The sequence below is a fragment of the Mirounga leonina genome, unplaced genomic scaffold (assembly GCF_011800145.1).
Source record: "Mirounga leonina isolate KUSES-001 unplaced genomic scaffold, KU_Mleo_1.0 Mir_101609, whole genome shotgun sequence".
NCBI classification, from domain to species: domain Eukaryota; kingdom Metazoa; phylum Chordata; class Mammalia; order Carnivora; family Phocidae; genus Mirounga; species Mirounga leonina.
Window position 1 is genome coordinate 8,418,012 of NW_023270164.1, and position 21,082 is coordinate 8,439,093.

General features: G+C 44.4%; 1 protein-coding gene across 2 annotated transcripts in view; it reads right to left on the reverse strand.

Moving 5' to 3' along the window:
* The window catches only part of MAOB (monoamine oxidase B), a 116,657-nt gene that overhangs the window by 1,794 nt on the left and 93,781 nt on the right, over positions 1-21,082 (reverse strand). For both annotated transcript variants that reach the window (XM_035003369.1, XM_035003379.1), the window contains 9 exons: positions 20,619-20,760; positions 19,045-19,194; positions 17,767-17,926; positions 13,605-13,701; positions 12,529-12,582; positions 10,218-10,275; positions 7,031-7,128; positions 930-1,041; positions 289-351 (listed from right to left, as the gene is read on the reverse strand). In XM_035003369.1, the coding sequence (XP_034859260.1) occupies positions 289-351; positions 930-1,041; positions 7,031-7,128; positions 10,218-10,275; positions 12,529-12,582; positions 13,605-13,701; positions 17,767-17,926; positions 19,045-19,194; positions 20,619-20,760 (934 nt within the window). The remainder of the gene's footprint in view (positions 1-288; positions 352-929; positions 1,042-7,030; positions 7,129-10,217; positions 10,276-12,528; positions 12,583-13,604; positions 13,702-17,766; positions 17,927-19,044; positions 19,195-20,618; positions 20,761-21,082) is intronic.

A 21,082-nucleotide genomic window follows, 5' to 3' on the forward strand; every position in this document is an offset into this window, starting at 1 on the left:
GCAGGGGAGAGTGGCAGAGGGAGAGGGAGAGGGAGATTCTTAAGAAGGCTCCATGCCCAGCATGAGCTCAGCTCAGGGCTCGATCTCACAACCCTGAGATCTTGAGCTGAGCGGAAATCAAGAGTCGGAGGCTCAACCAACTGAGCCATCCAGGCACCCCCTCATTGTATCTTTTCAAACATGCATGAGTTGAATCACTTAGGGAAAGGTATATAAATATTATAAGTGGTTCTTTCTGCAAGTAATTGTTTTTAGAGAAAAGGATTCATGAAATAAAATATAACCTACCACAGACTCTGGTTCTGACTGCCAGATTTCATCCTCTGGGATCTTCCCCATGGCATGCAGGATCTGAAAAGAGTGTTTTGGTGAATTACAAAGGTGACACCATCTTTCTGCTGCTAATCTGCTCTTTAAATAAAGGACTAACTGATTATCTCTTGGGATATCCATCAAAAACACCAGGGTAAAAGCCAACGTAGTCCATTCAATCTTTAAAAGGCTCTAAAAAGGTCTTTCAGCCATGACATAAGAAGCTCCAACCATTAGGCTCACCACAGATTTGAGTAGCTGTGAACATGCCTCAATAGGAATGAGATCACAGGGATTGTCAGGAAATATATAATGAATTCTGAGTCATAATAAAAACATTTTTGGTTCTATAATATTAGACCCAGGTGATCTCTCAAGTACACCCATAGGGATCTTTTGCCCCATGGGGTCTTTTTACTTTGGATGACACGATATTTTCATTATTACTTTAGGGTTAAGGTGTCTGTTGCACTTTAAGATACTGTTAAAATGGTGTCTCATGGGTCTTCAGATGGAGGTTACTGGAGAATCGGTCTCCAGGATCTCAGACACCTTTGACCTGCTTGTAGGACCCATGCGTTGCCTCCTCTCCCACAGCCCATGACCCGAGGCCCTACCTCTCGGGCTGCTCTCTCCCCAGCCTCCACGGCCCCCTCCATGTAACCACTCCAGTGCGTGGCAGTCTCAGTGCCTGCAAAATAAATCCTGCCCACGGGCTGTCGTAGAACCCTGGAAACAAAAGCAAAGAGGTCAAAGTGGTCAGTCTGACAGAGGCAGAGAAGAGCCCTCCCACAGAGACCAAGTCTGGTCTGTTTCCTCCGATACTAAGCATCACGAGTACATGGACAATTCTGGAATAATGTTCACAGGTGCCTCCAGCTACTGCATGATCCTTGTCACAGACAAAGAATAAAAGCTGAGTTGTGGTCCTGCACCAAGAGCTTGCAGGTATAGGGGCTGACGTCAGTGGGGTATGTGTTTGCTTCGCCTACATGAAATGATGGACTAGTTGGGCCCAGTCCTTTTATGGCTCACCAGCTCCAAGCAAGGTGACACCTACCCCAGTTCCCTACCTGGTTATTCCACCAATGAACTTGGCAAATCAATTCCTCTCACTGAGCTCTGGATTCCCCATCTCTTAGAGGACACTTCTCCATCAGTGACAGGTAACAAATCTGTGAGCCTGACTACGGCCATAAAACTACCCACTCACTAAGGCGCCTGGGTGACTGTTGATTGAGCGTCTGACTCTTGGTTTTGGCTCAGGTCATGATCTCAGGATTGTGAGATCGAGCCCCACATTGGGTTCTGCGCTCAGCTGGGAGTCTGCTTGTCTCCCTCTCCCTCTGCCCCTCCCCCATTCACTCTCTCTCTCAAATAAAACTTGAAGAAAAAACAAAAAAACCCCCCCTACCACTCACTGAGCGCTTACCTGTACCTGTGTTAAGAGTTTTGCCACATTAAATAACAGTTAATATTTACTGGGTGCCAAGTACTCTTCGAAGTCTTAATCCTCACCACAACCCTATGAGGTCGGTGCTATGATTATCCCCATTTTGAAGATGAGAATATGGAGCTACAGGGACTGTGACATTGTGATGCACTGCTGAGACCCCCCTCCAAGAATGAAGGATTTCTAGAAGTGCTACCAGAAGATGCCTTCGGGTGCCAGCCCCCTCTGGGGATTGCCTCTGCTGAAGAAAACTGCGTCACCTGGAGGTCCTGCCTTCTTCCAGAAGCAGGAGCATTCAACGACTGATCACCATGGGGTGGTAAGGACTTCTCCCTGCCTCGCTCCAACTTGGAACAACTGTTAAGGGCCATTCTAGCTCCAGAGCTCCCTATGGGCTCAGCTGAGGCCTTCACTGGAAGTCCATCACAGTCCAACTTCTCTGTTGTCCCTCTCTTGCTCCCTTCCTCTCACTTCCACAAGCACTGACACCAAGGGCTGTCTCGAGTACATATCCTGTACGCGAATCTGTTTCAGACTCTGCTTCCTGGGGAATCTAATCAGTGACAAAGACAGTCATTCACTCCAACTCATGGCTAGTAAGTAGCAGAGCTGAGACCTGAACCCAGGCCATTTGGCTTCAGCACCCACGGTCTTTTTTTTTTTTTTTTTTTAGATTTGTTTGTTTACTTGAGAAAGAGAGAGAGAGAGAACACAAGTCAGGGGAGGAACAGAGGGAGAGAATCCTCAAGCAGACTCCCCGCTGAGTGTGGAGCCCTACATGAGGCTTGATCCCACGACCCATGAGATCATGACCTGAGCCTGAGCCGAAACCAAGAGTTGGATGCTGAACTGACTGAGTCACCCAGGCAACCCGTGCACCCACAGTCTTAGCCACCTATACTTCTTCCCTCTTGAATTATTCAATCTTTTTAAAGAGCTCCACGACATACCTACTATTATCATTATCCCACCTTACACATGAGGAAATAGGCTTGAAGAAATGTGCGCTGACTTGCCAAGAGCACACTGCTAGGAAATAGCAGAGCTAGGATTTGAATTAGGTCTACCAGATGTCACAGTCTCTGGTTTTTGTCCTCTGTGCTTTGCCTGGTGTATCATCATCACTAGTTAGCAAAGAGTGGCCATATGCTATACAAAGGGACAGAAGTGTACTGCACTTGGCTTCTAAGAGGGGTGGTTTGTTGTTACCCTGACAAAAATACCATAAAGGATGCACTGTTACCCTGTCATTATTCATCCTATCTCAGGTTTCCATTATATCAAATAAGGGATGTGGAGGTCCAGAGTGAACACCCAAGCTCTATCTTGGTCAACACTGTACACCACCAAGCCTTTTATCAGAAAACCAAACGGGCTTGCTTGAATTGGTGGGTTTTCCTTCACTGGCCCTCACTGAAGCCATTAAGAATAAAAAGGGGGTAGAGAGGTGCCTGGGTGCTCAGTCGTTAAGCGTCTGCCTTCAGCTTGGGTCATGGTCCTGGGGTCCTGGGATCGAGCCCCACATCAGGCTCCCTGCTCAACGGGAAGCCTGCTTCTCCCTCTCCCTCTCCCCCTGCTTGTGTTCCCCCTCTCTCTGTGTCTCTGTCAAATAAATAAATAAAATCTTTAAAAAAATAAATTAAAAAATAAAAAAAGGGGTAGAAAGTAGAAGAGAAGAGATTATAGAATATTAAATGCTGCCAATAATACATGGAATAATCTGGAATGATCTGTAGCCAGAAGGGCCTGGAGAGCCTAAAGGTATTCAGGAAGGATTCTCTGCAAGAGAAGGTAAATTCGCTATCTCCAAGTTCATTAAACAATGTTGCTTTTTCCACGGGAGGAAACAGGCTTGCTTTAATGTCAAGGTCTCTGTTTTTATCCTCTATGCTTTGCCTCGTATATCATCATCAACATTATAAATGTTCACTTTTTTTTAAGATTTTATTTATTTATTTACTTATTTATTTAGAGTGCACGAGTGGGGGAAGGAGCAGAGAGAGAGGGAGAGAGAGAATCTCAAGCAGATTCCACACCAAGCATGGAGCCTTATGTGGGGCTTGATCTCATGACCCTGAGATCATGACCTGAGGCAAAATGAAGATTTGGCGCTTAACCCACTGAGCATGCCTGTGCATGTTCGTTTTTTTCAAATCAAGGGAACTAACACCAAACTGGAAACCTTTGGAAGCCCTGGCCAAATCCTAGAATTAAATATTAGATGGGAGAATAAATGCTTAGAGAACTAGTCCTGCAAACAACTGGAATGTAAAAATGTAAAAACTAAGAATTAATTTCAAACAGACAAAGAGATATTTTTCCTCTACTTGTCATGTGCAAATCTTCCCTTGCAGGAAAAAACACCCCACAGCTGGAGAAGAAAAATCCCTGCCTCTTCTTTTGCAGCTGAGTGAGCAGACAGTATATATTCACAAAAAGGGATATTTCCATGTATATTTCTCGTGGGTTGGTGGAGTAAAATATTTCTTTACGTGTTTTATTGCTTCATCACTACAATTCATTTTTCTGTCTACCCAGAAGTAAAATTCCTTAAGAAATGTGCTTATTTCTTTACTAATGCGCTGTCAACACTGTCCTTTGTCTTCATCTGGAAACAGAGCATTTTCCGTGTACTTCCAGGGCCCTGAAGGTAACACTCTTTGCAGTACCTCAAACGTCATGAACCTGACGGGTCAAGAGAAGCCCTGTGGCAGGTAATCCTTGCTGAGTCCGGGAGCTGTGTCACCAAGATATGCTGAGCCTTAGTTTCTACCCTCCAAATTGAAGCTGGTGACATGAAGCCTGATACATGTCCTTGGGAAGAAATAAGGATGAAAATAGGGCACTGCCATGTTACCACCCAAGCCCGATACGATGGGGTTTATGTTGTTAACTGTCGTGTGGCCAGGGTCAGGCCCGTGTGGGTGAATCTCCTTTGTGTTCCCCACCATCCCGTGGTCCGATAGACATTTTCCTGCAACACCTTAGGGGACTGAGCATGAAACTTGACATTCCGTGGTCAGAAATCTATTCACACTGCAAAACCCAAAACCAAGTCATGCTCTGACTGGCCTTTCTTTGTTGAAAGGGTAAATTTTGTCTTCCTGAATCTGTTATATGAGGCAAAGGATCCTATTTACCTTTCTGATTCTCCATCAGAGAATCTCCATTCTCAATCCCCAATAGGACCCACAGCCCAGCCACGCAGAACTTTCCCCCAGACCTCCCACAAACTTGAAGGATTCTAAGTGTTTGCTCATAATGTTCCATCTGCCCAGGGTGCATTCTCCAATACCTTTCTCTGCCTTCTACACTCCTCAGGTGGTATGTGTATTATGAAGCTTTCTTTGATTTCTCTTGGTAAGGCTAGCCTGTCCCTCCCTGGGTCCCCATGGTATCTGTACGCCCGTCTATTAGAGTACTGACCACAGCACATTAGAGTCAATTTTCGCTGTTCTCTCTTCTCCCCATCCCCACCCCAGGCCCCAACACTGTCAGCTCCTTCACAGCACGGAGGAATTTTCTCGTTATGGATGTTTCCAGCACAGTGCCTGGCAAATGGTTGGCACTTAGCCAATAAGTCCTGAATGAAGCAATTACTATGGACGTATTCTATACTCAGCATATCCCAAAATGAACTTACTGACCCGGTAGCTAATCAGGTGGTGCTCTTTGGCCCCAGAATGTTCTTGTACGTGACATTTTGCCATCCTCGGGAAGATAAGGAAAGTGTTCACCAAAGTCACTGTGTATCTTCTCACAAGCGGGTTTTAATCCTTCTTTGATTTTCATGGACAGACTGATCATCTGTTTAAATTCACTCGTACCTTCTTTTTATTGCATACTCCCAACAGGCTTTTCCTCACTACCCTACATGTCCTATCTTATTTAGATTGAGCTCTTGGCATTAAATTATTGTTTGGCTTAGTAATTACTACAATGGTCATAATAATTACTGCTAGATCATCAATCCATACCTTGTCGTTGTCATCAAACACAATTATCTAAACACCAGTGAGTCCTACTTGGACGGACAACGCTGTTAATGCTAAAAGCCATTGAATCTTGCGCTTTTGGTGAATTGTATGGTATGTGAATTGTATCTCAGAAAAAGTGTTAAAAAAAAAACTCCTGGGGCACCAGGGTGGCTCACTGGTTAAGCGTCTAACTCTTGGTTTTGGCTCAGGTCATGATCTCAGGGTCGTGAGATCGAGCCCCGCGTGAGGCTCTGAGCTCAGCATGGAGTCAGCTTGAGATTCTCCCTCTCTCCCTTTGCCCCTCCCCCCACTCACACTCTCTAAGTAAATAAATAAAATCAGTCTTTTAAAAAAAACCCTCATGTTGTCATGAACAGACTGATTATTATCCCTTGTATGCCATCTTGTGCTTTCTTATACACCTGCCAAGGAAAGTAAGGTCCAGAGAGAAGTGACCTGTCCAGGATGACAAAGTTGGTTATTGGTAGAATCAGGACTGTACCCAAGTCCCTGCACTCCCAGTCTAGAATTCATATTGAAGAACCAATATATGTCTGAAATAGAGCCTTATTATCCTGATGTTTTCAGAGATATGTCTTTGGGCAGGTCAGTGTCCTTCGTAATAAACTTCTAAGAGATTCTGACTTGAGGATTGCTTTTATTAATGCTGTAGCCATGTTGGCACTTCTACAGTTCCATTTTTTAAAAGATTTATTTATTTATTTAAGAGAGAGAGTGCGCATGTGCATGAGTCAGGGGAGGGGCAGAGGGGGAGGGAGAATCTCAAGCTGACTCCGCACTGCGGCTCAATCCCACTACCCATGAGATCGTGACCTGAGCCAAAACCAAGAGTCCGACGCTTAACCGACTGAGCCACCCAGGCACCTTGAGAGTTCCATTTTAAGGAAATTTTAGTGAGCTCTAACCTCAGTATAAAGATAATTCTTCTGACAATATAAGCGAACACTCTATTTAAATTCCTATTCTTATGTGGCCACTTTTGTTGGTTATATTGATTGGGATTGCTCCTTCAGAGGAATCCAGAGTGCAAGGCACACCATGGTGTGGAATTATAATGACTTCACCCAGGAGATTCACAAGATACAAAGGAAATTAGGGATATCTTTTCTCTTTCTTTCTTTTCTTTCTTCCTCTCTCTCTCTTTCTCTCTCTCTTTCTCTCTTTCGTGTTTACAAGATAAAAAGGGAGAAGAGCTCCATGAACCCATTTAGAGGTCGGATTCAGGTTCAGGGAATTTCAGTGAGAGCTTAGCACACTTTTACTCTACCTTCCATATTGAGTCATGACCCCAGGGGGGAAGTAGGCGGTGTAGCAGCCCCCCGAGTACTGCTCCTCGCACCAGTTCTTCTCTTCGTAATGCACCGGCTGCAAGACAGAAAGACAAAAGTTCAGAGGAGACTCAGACAAAGCTGTTTGGTCTAGAATAAATCAAACACAGCCTGGTGGGCATCATATTGAAGAACCAATATACATCTGAAAGAGAGCCTTATTATTAGCCTGATATTTTTAGAGATATGCCTTCGGGCAGGTAAATGTCCTTGGTAATAAACTCCGAAGACATTCTGACTGCAGAAAGTTCTCTCACTTGGTTCATTCATGTCTCAGGAAATGTTCATGAACTGCAATTGTCTCATTCCACATTTTAATTGGTCTTGCCTTTTAAAAAGTTATTAGTGCCTAATGGTTTCAAGACAAGTTTAAATAAGGATTTATGCTTACTGGAATGGTTGGAGCAGAGAAAACAGCAGAAAAACATGTCTATCAAAGAGGGCGCCTGGGTGGCTCAGTTGGTTAAGCGACTGCCTTCGGCTCAGGTCATGATCCTGGAGTCCCGGGATCGAGTCCCGCATCGGGCTCCCTGCTCGGCGGGGGGTCTGCTTCTCCCTCTGACCCTCCCCCCTCTCATGTACTCACTCTCTCTCATTCTCTCTCTCTCAAATAAATAAATAAAATCTTAAAAAAAAAAAAAAAACATGTCTATCAAAGAAAAAGGATGACCAGATTCATGTCTTTGGTGGAAGTGAGCTTCACTAGGTAAGGGAAGCTAGATGGACAAATGAATGTTTTCATGGGCTGTAGGCACTTCCATGGATGAGAGCACTTGCAAACAACTATTGGTCTGAAAGACGTGTTTTTGCCAGGAACAGGCGAAATGTTGGCTGAGATTTTGCAAAGCTCGAGCCCTTTATTAAAATAACCAAAATAAGCTTTATCATTAAGTGTTATTTTGACACAAAAATCAACATAGCAAGTTTTAAGAGAAAAATGTCAGCTTAAAAAGAGATTTTGAAAAAATGTTTTGTCTAAAAAATAGGCAGTCCCATATGGCATGTTGGATAGTCGTGTGTAATGCATCCTATTTATAGAGCACAAGGCCCTAGTTGAGGGGATGTCAGTGGGTCCGGTCGCTCGTGGTCTTGCCACATCTCATGCGCTCTCTGCATCTGAGGGCAACCACCACCTTGGGAGCACTCTTCTCTGGCTGTTTTCAGCCACTCAGAAGAGAGCGTGGGCTTTATCTTTCCTCTTTCCCTGCTCCCGGGGCTTGCTTCCTTCCACATAATGAACACCAAAGCAAAAGGAAATCAAGTGTTCCTCTTCCTGCCAAGAGCAAACCAGGACATGATCAGCTCATCTTTATCAGCAGCAATGACTCACCCACATTCTTATTCGAAGAAAGAGACTTTCCCACATTAAACATGCTCAACTGTTGTTGGAATCTGAGAGCAACTACATTCCCTTCCAACTGGGGTTCCCCAAACAACCATCCCACAGGTCGTTGGAGGGATCTCAGTGACATACCACCTCAGCCTGAGTGTGTCTCAGGACGTTTACTTCGAGAAAGCTTGAGTATCTACCAGGGTGAAGTATCTGGACAGCATTTTAAAACAGAAAAACCAGTCATTTTTAATGGACGTGAAAGGGTTTGGTTTTTTTTTTTTTTGCATGTGTGTATTGGTGGTTTTGCTACTTCACTCGCGCTACCCTTGAGCCTAGAGGCTATGCTTATATTTAAACTTTCGAGGGGCACCTGGGTGGTTCAGTTGATTAAGCGCTGCCTTCAGCTCAGGTCATGATCTCAGGGTCCTGGAATCGAGCCCCGTGTTGGGCTCCCCACTCAGCAAGAGTCTGCTTCTCCCTCTCCCTCTGCTCCTCCCCTTACCCCTTCTCTCTCTCTCTCTCAAATAAATAAACTTGCTAAATGGTCTATGGAAGCACAAAAAAAATGAAGCAAAACACAATCTTCATTATTATTATTACGCTTCTCTCCAAACCAATCAATCACTCTCGTTCAAGGAACTCCAAAAGTCCTCAAGAGCATGAGTTTCACCTACATCATGTGGGGGGTGAGGGGAGGAGGGGAAGGGGAATCTTGCTTTAAAAGAATGAACGAAAATGACAAACTGAAAAGCTACAACAACCTGAGTGGGAGGGCGCAAGGCGCTGTGAAGTTGAGCAAGATCTGTGTGGAAGTAAGATTAAGCCATGTAGTTGCTCAACTAGGTCATGGTGTGCACTGCAGAGATTTGGATTTAAGAGGCTTAACAATTTGAACAGTCTTAGCCCCCTCATTAGATTTTTCTCACTCTTTAACCGCTCTTTTGTACATGGGTCTCCATTGTCTTCAAATGTTTTATGGATAACCGGATTTAATACTCGCTTTCAAAAGGTGATTTAATCCATGTTCAAACGTTACAAACCCCCGCGGTCTGGTGCATGTCGCGAGAACACCAATTCGTTGCTTTAAATATGGATGAGGGATGTGATTATGTCTACTGGTCAGGGGCGCATTGCGCTCTCTGGCGGTCACCAAATGCCCTTACCACACCGCCCCATGATCCCCCCCCATCCTGCCTTTCACCACCTGGGTGGGGTGGGGGCTACTACTTGTGTAACTTGAAGATCGCAGGGTCCTCATCCTCAGGCTACTTCTGAAGGTGTCTGTGAAACTCGGCCGGCAGGGCTCCCCCTGAGCCAATATAATCGGCGTGTCTTACCTGCACCCCTAATGTTCAAGGGTAAAACAAGAGAAAAGGGGATGTGCAGGAGAGGGACAGGCCACCCGATCTGTACCTCTGAGACAGTGCAGGGTGGGTGTTGGGGAATGCTTATACGCTAGTTTATGCAAACAAATGAGAACCTCAGCTTTTTATAGGATCGGAGAGAGAGAAAACTCTCTGCATTCCCATCCCGGCTGCTAGGATCCAGGATCTCCTGAGGAGTAGCATAAGCTCTGTTCTACCCCTCTGATGGAGGTGGGAGTGGCGTGGCCCAACGTCCTGCTCCAGGAAGAGTGCTGAACTCGGGGACAAGTGAGGCATTGCCTGCAACACAACAGTGTTGTGGGATTCTTGAGCTATCAGAGAGAACGTGAGCTCTCTAGAACGCTACTTGCGTGAGCCTATCCCTCGTAGCCCCTTGAGGACAAAACCAGGGGGCTCTCTCCATCTTACTTGCAAAGCTTCTTGGGAGCCCAGAACTTTTGCATAGAGCTCACACAGTTTCTTCATCCTATGGCGGGGGGGTGGGGGGTGGAGAAAAAGACAAAAGGGCAAATGAAGAAAGGAAGGAAGTAAAAGAGACACCCAACCCTTCATCCAAAGACCCTGTGAGCTACTGCTTCCGCTTGCCATTTCATTTTAATTTTTCAAAACAAGACCCTTTGTTCTATTTCAAATGTCTTAAGTCTATGTGGTCACCAACAATATGAAGGAAGAGAAAGTGATACATGGCCCGCATCACGGGGGGCTACCTGGCAATTGGTCATTCATTCAAGAAAACACTGTGTACCTTGTAAGTGTCGGTCTGCGAAGTGCTAGAGATTCTGGGGGGATCCTTGCTTCCCCTCTTCCTCTCACCGCCCCACGGCCAGGCAATGGGCAGAGTGGAAAGAGGAAGGGGCAGGAAAAGCCTTGAATTCTGCTGCTGCCTCTCAAATACTAGGAGACCCTGAGCAGGTTACTGAAGCTCTCTGCACTTTAGTTTTATTAACAAACTGGCATGATTTTTTTTTTTCATGCTGTAAAACAGTGTGGTCCTCAGACCACCACCAGCTGCAGCCGCAGCAACGTCACCCGGGGAACTTGTTAGAAATGCAAGTTCTCAGGCCCCAGCCCAGACCTGCTGATTCAGAAACAGCAGTGGCAGGCAGAGCTGCGCTTTCCCAAAGTTTCCAGATGATTCTCAGGTTTGAGAACCACTGATGCACAGCATAGAAAGTTATGCTTTATAATAACTGGGACATAATAGATGCTCAATAAAGAGTTGGGACATAATAGATGTCCAATAAAGAACTGAGACATATTAGATGCTCAATAAAGAACTGGGACACAACAGACGTTCAATAAATGGTGGCTCTTAAGAAATTTAGTTTCACGGGGGAGTTGGACATTAGCCAATAGTCAGACAATTATTAGTTGGGGTGTGAGATTATAGTTAACTTCAAGTTACTTCAAGTCTGATTTTTACAGAATTTAGAGTCAGGCAATGATTTTTAAAAGTTATTAAAACCTACGAGGGAAAGACTGATTAATCAATAAAATGGCACTGGGACAAAGAGCTACCCGTGAATGAAACAAAGTCGACCTCCTATGTGACTTCTTACACCAACATATATTTCGGAGGATCAAAGGTCTTCAATGTAATAGATGAAACCAGAAAAGTAATCGGAAAATGAGTGATTTTTAAAATGCTCTTGGAATAGAAAAGTATTTTCAGCATATGTGAGACCATCCCGAAGGCATGATTTTAAAAACTAATAAATTTAACTTCATAAAAAGTTAATCTTTTCTTATAGTATAAAACACATAAGCCATAAACATGATCAAAAGCTAAACAGGGAAAAGCTTTGTTGCAGGCACTGGAGATCGGGCAGTGGACCAGCCAGACAAAACCTCCTACCTTCATGGATCTTGATATTTCAGTGGCGATTTTTTATTTTTTATTTATTTATTTTTTTTAGGTGAGTGGCCCGGTCAGACCTCCATTCCCCAGGCCAAGCGCAGCGGTGACATTAGTCACAGAGAAGCAGGATAATGGAGGGGAAGGAACGCGCCATAATGTAATTCAGAGGCTCGGAGTTGGTAAATATGCATGAGAGGTGGTGTGGGAATAATAATTGCCAGTGGTGAATATTAACTGCTGGAAGAAAGTGCCACCTCCAGAGAAACTCGTCCCTCTGTCCCTATAATCTGTAATTGTTATGCATCACTCATGCAGGATATACACAGATTGCCCTGCCTCGCAGTCATTTGTCTACCTGGTTATCTCCTTCCCCAGTACGTCTTCAGCCCCTGGGCTATGTCCATTTTTGTATTCCATAGAGCTCCTCGCATGGTATCTTATGTACAATAAACTCAAAAAATATTAATTTGACGGGGCGCCTGGGTGGCTCAGTTGGTTAAGCGACTGCCTTCGGCTCAGGTCATGATCCTGGAGTCCCCGGATCGAGTCCTGCATCGGGCTCCCTGCTCAGCGGGGAGCCTGCTTCTCCCTCTGACCCTCCCCCCTCTCATGCTCTCTCTCTCTATCTCATTCTCTCTCTCAAATAAATAAATAAATAAAATCTTTTAAAAAAAATTAATTTGAACACTCGGTTCTTAAGTCATTGGCTGTGTCTCTCTACTAGACTTATCGCCGATGCGTAGCACTGGGAATATGCCTATAGTTAGGCAGTCTTCAAATTAAAAAGTTAAATAAAATGTAAAGGCAGGCAAGTAGGCAGAAAAGAAGGAAGGAAGAGAGAAGAGGCACTTGGTTCCGTACCTTTCATCTTTGGTAAGACGTGCCAGTTTTCGGGCTTTGTGGGCAAGGATAAATCTAAAACATACAAATAAGAAAAAGGAGGGAAATTAATGGCTGCTTTCATCCTGGCCCCAATTCTATAGCTACACATGTGCCCAGAGAGCAAATGGAAGTCAACCAGAAGAAACAAATGACATACTAGTTTATTGTTCCATGTTTCACTGTTCACATGCTACATTCTTGACACTGACAAGCACCCTCAGCTTCAGCGATTGAGGGACGAAACACAGATGACCGGCCATAATTTCTGCCCAAGACAATATGATGATTGACCTGCCTCCCCCCACACGGCTGATGGCCGACAAGAATGAGCCCTTGAGCTCAAACGCTCACCTAAGGTCATCCAGCCCTTGCTCTTTGGTTCTGTCTCACGAGGGTGTCTAGCATCCAGCCTTCTCAAATCTGCCTCCATCTAGCCCTATGATTGCCTTCAACTTCACAACTGGCTTTGATCTCCCTGTCGTCACCTGGGGCTCTCTCGAAAATACGTTTGGATGTATCTATCTTAGGGCTCATCTCAATTTTGGCTGCTTCAGGTAACCACCAATCTGGGCCAGGTTCTGACCCCCAAGACTTCCCCAGTCTGTGCTGGTTTTGCCTGCCAAGCTGAGCACTGGGCCGGCCTTGGCTCCTCTCTAGCAGCTCAGAAAAATCTCAGTATCCCACATAATTACCACTGATGCCTACACAGGAGCCACAAGAAGCTCCTTTAGTAAAACACCCTAAGTCATCTTTATATTATACTTTCACAAAAGATAGCTCACCAAAATATATCTACCCCCAGCACGAAATATGAAGCAGAAAATGGATATAACAAATTTTAAAATGTTATTGGTATTCTACTTCCTTTCTAAATATCCATTGGAACACGTAATTTTTTTAAAGGCATTAAGAATTTTTCTACTGCCAGATTTGGAGATTTTTACCCATTGGGTAAAAAAAAAAATATTTAACAAAATTTAGGGCACATTTATTAACAGTACTGGAATATTCTGTCAACACCAAAGAGCACCCGCACCACCATAAGCACACCTTACCCCATTATGGCGGCACAGTTGCCATCAGGTTTGGTATCATCCAACGTGTAGGCAATTGGAGCTTCCTCTCCTTCAATGATCATGGTTCCACAGTAATCTTGGAAAACAGCAAAATGGAAAAAGATATTCATCACCTTATCAAACTACCCAAAATAGCTACTGTGAAGCACACATTTTCAATTTAGGAGCCCGAAGGCCAAGTACAAGATGTTATACTCTAAATAATGAAGGCAAACCAAACTGATGTCAAAAAGAAGGGTGAGTAGCCAACATTTTGTGAAAAATCAAACCGTAGATACCTCTTTGCACAGAATGAAGCAATGTGATGTTATGAATTAATCCAGGCCACAATTCAGTAAAATCCTGTCTTCCCTGTCATTAAGACTTGTGTCCCGGGATAGCTGGGTGGCTCGCTGGTTAGGCGTCTGCCTTCGGCTCAGGTCATGATCCCAGGGTCCTGGGATCAAGTCCCACATCGGGCTCCTTGCTCAGCAGGGAGCCTGCTTCTCCCTCTGCATGCCACCCCCCGCCCCCAGCTTGTGCTCTCTGTCTCTCTGACAAATAAATAAATAAAATCTTAAAAAAAAGACTTGTGCCCCATCTTGCTTCCTCTTTCATAAGAAATCAGATAAAACCAAAGATGTGTAAAAAAAAAAAATACTAGTCCATTATTGTAAAATAGAAGGGACTGAATGTTCACTTTTTATGAGGAACCACTTAGACTAAGCCAACTAGTTCTCGGTTCTTCTGGAGACAGGGCAGAGAGGACATGGGTAACCAGCCTCCACAGAGTTCCAAACCCTCATTCGTTACATGATCTCCAGAACAACTCCAGAAATAATGTCAGCTCATTCTGGTCCAAAGTGCTTCTCTCATTCCCCTCCATCATTCTCTCGCAAATTTGAGGTTGTTTGAACAAAGTTATGGTGGAGGACTCTGGAACAAATGTTGTCTAGAAAATCCGATGAGAGGGTTTCAAAAGGAGGAAGAAAGAACAGAGAACTTTGAGGGTATTGCACCACCCTCAACCTGTGTGTGAGCAGACACACCTGAAGGTTTGTTTTTTTTTACCTGCACTTGCTTCTCTCTCTCTCTTCCACATTCCCTTCACTGTGCACCCGTAAGAATCAATGTCCCAGCCAGCCGCTGCATTGAGGGCTGCTTGCATGCCCCTCAAGTGTGCAGGGACCGGAAAAATGTTGAGAGAAACTGAAGTATGGGAAGAAGAAATGTCTTAAGTCCACCCAAGAACTCAAGAAGACTTAAGGATACAAGAGAAATAGCCAAGGAATCGTCTGTTATAAGAAGACAAGAAAGAAGAGATGAAAAGAGAGCGTGCACACTGATGGTGTGGGGTCAGCTAGACTGGACAGAGAACTAGTGGGGGACACTGAATGGAGGCTGTCCTGAATGGAGGCCTTGCTTTCTGGATGGCGTGGGTCCTTAGACACTTCCTTCCGAGAGCAATGCTGGCCTCCGAGCCATGCAAGCACACTGGGCATGAGTGAAGGAAAAAGGGGCAGAGAGAGAAGTCACGTTCGTGCTGGGACAAACTATGCGGCATCAGTGACATTTCTATCACTTGTAGGGAGACCACTCAGGCGTCCCATCCATGAACACCGGACTTCTGGTCAGCTTGGTCAGGCCTCACTCTTAAAAAGGAAGGGACGGTCAAGGACATCTAGACATTTAAGGAAGTCCTTTAACCAGAGACGCAGCAAGAAAAGCAGAAATAAACTGACAACAGTCAAGGACTGCAACACACTACTTGCAAAATATTTGCAACACATACAGAAAAAAATTAACAAGCCAAGGATAAATAGGTAATTTACAAAATAATTTGATATAGCCTCAAGCCTTCTTAATGGTTAAAATGAACAAATTCTAGATACATGGGATATTTTCCTCTGCTGATTGGTAAAGTTTAAAATATTAGTAGTAAAATATTATTAGTTGGCAAGGACGTTGGGAGGACAGGAACTCTTTTTTTTTTTTTTTTTAATTTTATTATGTTATGTTAGTCACCATACAATACATCATTAGTTTTTGATGTGGTGATCCACGATCCATTGTTTTCGTATAACACCCAGTGCTCCATGCAGTACGTGCCCTCCTTAATACCCACCACCGGGCTAACCAATCCCCTCTCCCCCCTCCCCTCTAAAACCCTGTTTGTTTCTCAGAGTCCATAGTCTCTCATGGTTCATCTCTCCCTCCGATTCCCCCCACTTCATTCTTCCCTTCCTTCTCCTAATGTCCTCCATGCTATTCCTTATGTTCCACGAATAAGTGAAACCATATGATAATTGACTTTCTCTGCTTGACTTATTTCACTTAGCATAATCTCCTCCAGAACTCTTAACAAAAATTTCAAAGGTCTACCCATGTCAATTGCCTTCAAAATTCCACTTTTACAAACGTATCAAAAGGAAATACTCCTATACAGATTTGCAGAGCTATATGAAGAATGCAGTTTACTGCAGCCTCGTGTGTAATAATAGCAAAAACTTGGAAACAATCGAAATGCCTATCAACAGCAGACCTATGTGGTAAATTCTGATGGAGCCACACAATGAAATACTCTTTATTCAGTTGTTGAAATGAGGTAGATTTAAATGCACTGATGTGGAGACACGTCTATGGTTCATTGTTAACCAAAAAAAGAGTGAATTTCAGTACAGTATGTATCTTGTTTTAAAAAAATATGCTTTTGGAAAAATGTGTAACATTTACTTAAAATTATATTCGCTTATAAATGTTACACACATTCTTTAATATATATTCAAAGTGTATATATATTTCAATATATATGTATACATATATTTAAAGTATTACCTGTGCATATGATAAATTTCCTTTTTTTTGAAAATTTATTTATTTGAGAGAGAGAGGAGGGGCAGAGGGAGAGGGGACAGAATCTCAAGCAGACTCCCCATTGAGTGTGGAGCCCAACATGGGCCTCGATCCCACGACCCTCAAATCATGACCTGAGCTAAAACCAAGAGTCAGACGCTTAACGGACTCAGCCACCCAGGTGCCCTGCATATGATAAATTTCTAAAGATAAACAACTTAAATTTTTAGTAGTTGTTTCCTAAGGGGAGGATATGCCAGGACACACGCCATAGGAGAGGGACATTTTTCACTTTTTTTGGTACATTTTATAGGGAACACATTTACTTCTGCAATTTTTTTAAAAGCAGGTATTGGCTTCTGTCATTTTTTTTTTTATTTTTAAATTTTTTTAAAGATTTTATTTATTTGAGAGAGAGAGACAGAGAATGAGCAGGGGGAAGGGCAGAGGGAGAGGGAGAAGCAGGCTTCCCGCGGAGCAGGGAGCCCGATGCGGGGCTCGATCCCAGGACCCCGGGGTCATGACCTGAGCCGAAGGCAGACGCTTAACCGACTAGGCCACCCAGGCGCCCCATGCTAGCCACGTTTAGGTGTTCGATACCCACATGTGCCTAGTGGCTGTTGTACTGGACAGAGCATCTCTAGAACATTTCCACTGTTGTGGAATCGAGCACTTCGTGGGCATCCCTAGAACATGCCAGCCTGCACAGTAGCACACCTGTTGAATATACATGAATGAATGAATCAGCTTAACTTAATACAGTAGAATCTCAACACGGATGAGAGATCGCCTGGTTCAGAATCCCTACTTTTGTGAATGGCTCATCCTTCAAAAAACTGTATTGGAAAGTGAGAATAAGGGGCGCCTGGGTGGCTCCGTCGTTAAGCGTCTGCCCTCGGCTCAGGTCATGATCCCAGGGTCCTGGGATCGAGTCCCACGTCGGGCTCCCTGCTCAGCGGGAAGCCTGCTTCTCCCTCTCCCACTCCCCCTGCTTGTGTTCCTGCTCTCCCTCTCTCTCTGTCAAATAAATAAATAAAATCTTTAAAAAAAAGAAAGTGAGAGTAACTATTTTCACAAGATTTTGTGGCAGGATAAAACAAGTCTTTATAGTAAACTATGAAAAGAATCAGTCATAGTTCAAGGGAGTTTGTGCCAAATATATATTTTATTGGCACAGTATATTTTATTGGCTAGAACGGTACTCAGCCCCTGGACTAGTAGTGTTTTATGCCCAGCATTCTAATAAAACCAGTTACATGCAAATACATATCTTTGCACCAAGTTTCTTGGACCTTCTGATAATACTCACCCTTCTTCCTCCAGAAAGGCTCTTTATAATAAACCATACACTTGATGACAGAACCCAAAGGCACACGAGTGATCAGCTGGTTTCTCATCATTGGCAGAGGGGGATTGAAATGAATCTTCATGCCCAGAATAGGAGGAACAGCGCTAATCACATACTTAGCCTGGAAGAAAAATGACCTGCTTAAACATTATTCGTGGGTTGTTGTTTTTTTTCCAAATGTTTCTCCTTCATTTTACCCTTGGTCCCCTTGGAATGCTTTTTTTTTCCCCCCAAAGATTTTATTTGTAAGTAATCTCTACACCCAACATGGGGCTTGAACTCACAACCCCGAGGTCAAGAGTCACACGCTCCACTGACTGAGCCAGCCGGGCATCCCTCGAGTGTCTTCTTAACAGAAAAATGGGAAGAATCACGCTAAAACCAAAATTAGCCCTTATTGTTCCCTAGTTCAAATCCTCCCATGACTTTCTATCACACTTGGAGTCAAAGCCAAGTTCCTTACACTCACCTCCAAGGCCCTATATAGAAATGGACCCTTGTTACAGCACTGATCTCATCTTCTGTTATTCTTCCCCTCATTCCTTTAATTCTGCCATTTGACCACCTTGCTGTTCCTTCATCATGTTGGGCCTGCTTCTACCTCAGGGCCTTTGCATTGGCTGTTCTACTTGGAATGCTCTTCCCTCGAAGGACCACATCACATAGTTCAACCCCTCATCTTTTTTGGTTCTGTGCTAAAATATCACCTGATTGAGGCCTTCCCCCATGACCTTATTTAAAATTGCATGACTGATCCCCTTACCCCCCCAACCCTTCTGGTACACTCTCTCCTCCTTCCCTGATTGATTTTCTTCCATAGTACTTACCACCATCTGGGATACTTTATATCTTAACCATATACTTAATTATGGCCTTTCTCCTTCACCAGAATGTAAGCCACATGAGGGCAGAGAATTTTATCTACTTTGTTCTCTGCTGTGTTCCCAACTCCTAGAATAATGCCAGACACATAGGAAGCACTTGATATTTATTCAGTAAATATTTTCTTTGGTATCTAATTACATAGGAGCCCAATACAGAGGCTTGATAATATATGATTTTACAAATCTGCCCTCTCCCCAAATATTCTGGTTCTCTTTTCCCTTCTTTCAGACAGAGGTAGCTTTTTCACCTTTGGCAAAGCATTGTCTATGAAGTCTGGAACATTCTTGGCTTTATTTAAGCTTTGATTATCTATGGGATTCTGGCCACCTCCCCTAGTTTAAGGCTTTTGGTTACCTCATACACCTCATGGTTGAGGGTCTCCACAAGGACATTTTCTCCTGTCTGGTCAATGTGGGTCACGGGCCTCTCCAGCTTCACTTGGTCGCCAAGGAGGTCCATTATCCGCTCACTCACTTGCCCAGATCCGCCCACAAATTTCCTCTCCTGGAAAGAAAAGAGGACTCAAGAGATGGGTAGGAAATATAGGAACGGGTTTTAATGATTCAGTTGTGAGTTTTTCTCACATATGTCTCTGTGAGATGTATAAATTGCATTTTGCTGTTGCAAATCATGTCTTCGACCACTGTTTTCTAAGTAGTGATTGCTGGCTTTTGACAAAATTACAGGCTTTCTAGACAGGTGACTGTTAGGCCATGCTCTTGTGGATTCCCAGGCTCCACCCTCTGCTGGACATCCTCAGCCTGACCCCCATGTCCTACCTGCCCGGCCGCTACCCCTGCTTCATGTCCCATCTAGATCCTTCTGTTGGGTTGCTGGGTCCGGTGAAGTCCCACCTGCAGCTGGACTACCACTTGCCTGAGCACACCTAAGCCTGTTTTTCCATTCCTTGTTACTCAGGCTGAGAACCTCCCTGGCCTACCCACCCCCAGGCTACCCTCCTCTCTGTTGCAGGCTGCCCATCTCATCCTGGGTCACAAGCCTGTTGCTTCTGAATATTCTGCATGGCTGGGCACACGGTTGAGCTGACTGCCTTCTCCTAAATTTTCAGTTCAGGTAATTTTGTAAAAGATTATTTCAAATAGGTCTGAGAAGAATGAGAGGGAGAGAGAGAGAAGAGGAGAAAGACAAAGAGAAGAAGGAGGGGGAGAGGGAGGAGGAGCAGAGGGGAGAATGAGAAAGGGGAAAGGAAGGAAAATGACTAGCAAGCAGATTACTTAAGATCTCAACTTCACTGGGGTGCCTGGGTGGCTCAGATGGTTAAGCGTCTGCCTTCGGCTCAGGTCATGATCCCGGGGTCCTGGGATCGAGTCCCGCATCGGGCTCTCTGCTCCTTGGGAGCCTGCTTCTCCCTCTGCCTCTCTCTCTCTCTGTCTCTCATGAATAAATAAATAAAAAATCTTTAAAAAAAAAAAAAAGATCTCAACTTCACTTCCTACTAGGCCTAGCACAGAGCTTTATACAATGCTGGGGCTCAGGAAACAATGAATGAATGAATGAAAGCATGAGTGAATGGATTTTGTGTGGAATGTGTGTGTTTGAAATTGAAAATGCGTTTCTGACTTTCCTTTCTGAGCTTTCCAAGAAGTGCTCAAGCTATGTTTCATTGGATGGTCTCCTACAAACTTCCTGGATAATAATCAGATGCATATCCAAATGGAAAATGGCAAAAGTATGTAGCGAGGTAGCGAGGTACATCTTAAAGCCCCATTGGCGGCCGCCGGGTTCTCACGATGGGTCCCTAACAACAGACTGTCCCTCACAAAACCACTTGGGGCTGCCATCATAAAGTTCTGAAGTCCACAAGCCTGCCTCCTGCCTCATCCATTCATGGCTGAAGAAGGAGGATGCCAATTTTTTATTTAGGCATGGTGGTCTTCTGTTGGAACAGTGTGGGGATGGATGAGTACCTGCCCTCCATTGGTTGTTGAGATGATCCTGGTCGTGCCCCCACACTGCTTCACATACCACAGGAACCAGAGCGCAGAGACCTCATGGGTCTCTGCAGTGACACACAGGTTCACGAAGAGAGTGGCAAGCTGCTTGGCAGATCTGCTCGGGAAGAAACACGAGCACAATTAACAAATGTGGGAGGGCATGTTCTTCATACTATGGACATGATTCAAGCATTACATTTACTTGGCTAACTTCAGCACAGTTTGGCAAGTGGCAGGAAATTGTCACTAGTACTAGAATCCATGATTCTAGAATCCAGTATTAGAAAACATGACATCCGAGCCTGTGGGAATGAGATTTCTGTTCCCCTTCACCCAAACAGCTTACTCAAGATCAGCCTGTATTCCGTATTCTGTGGTATCATGATTTCTCTCCATATGCCTGCTCCTCGTCCTGTGATCCCCATCTCCGTAAAAGG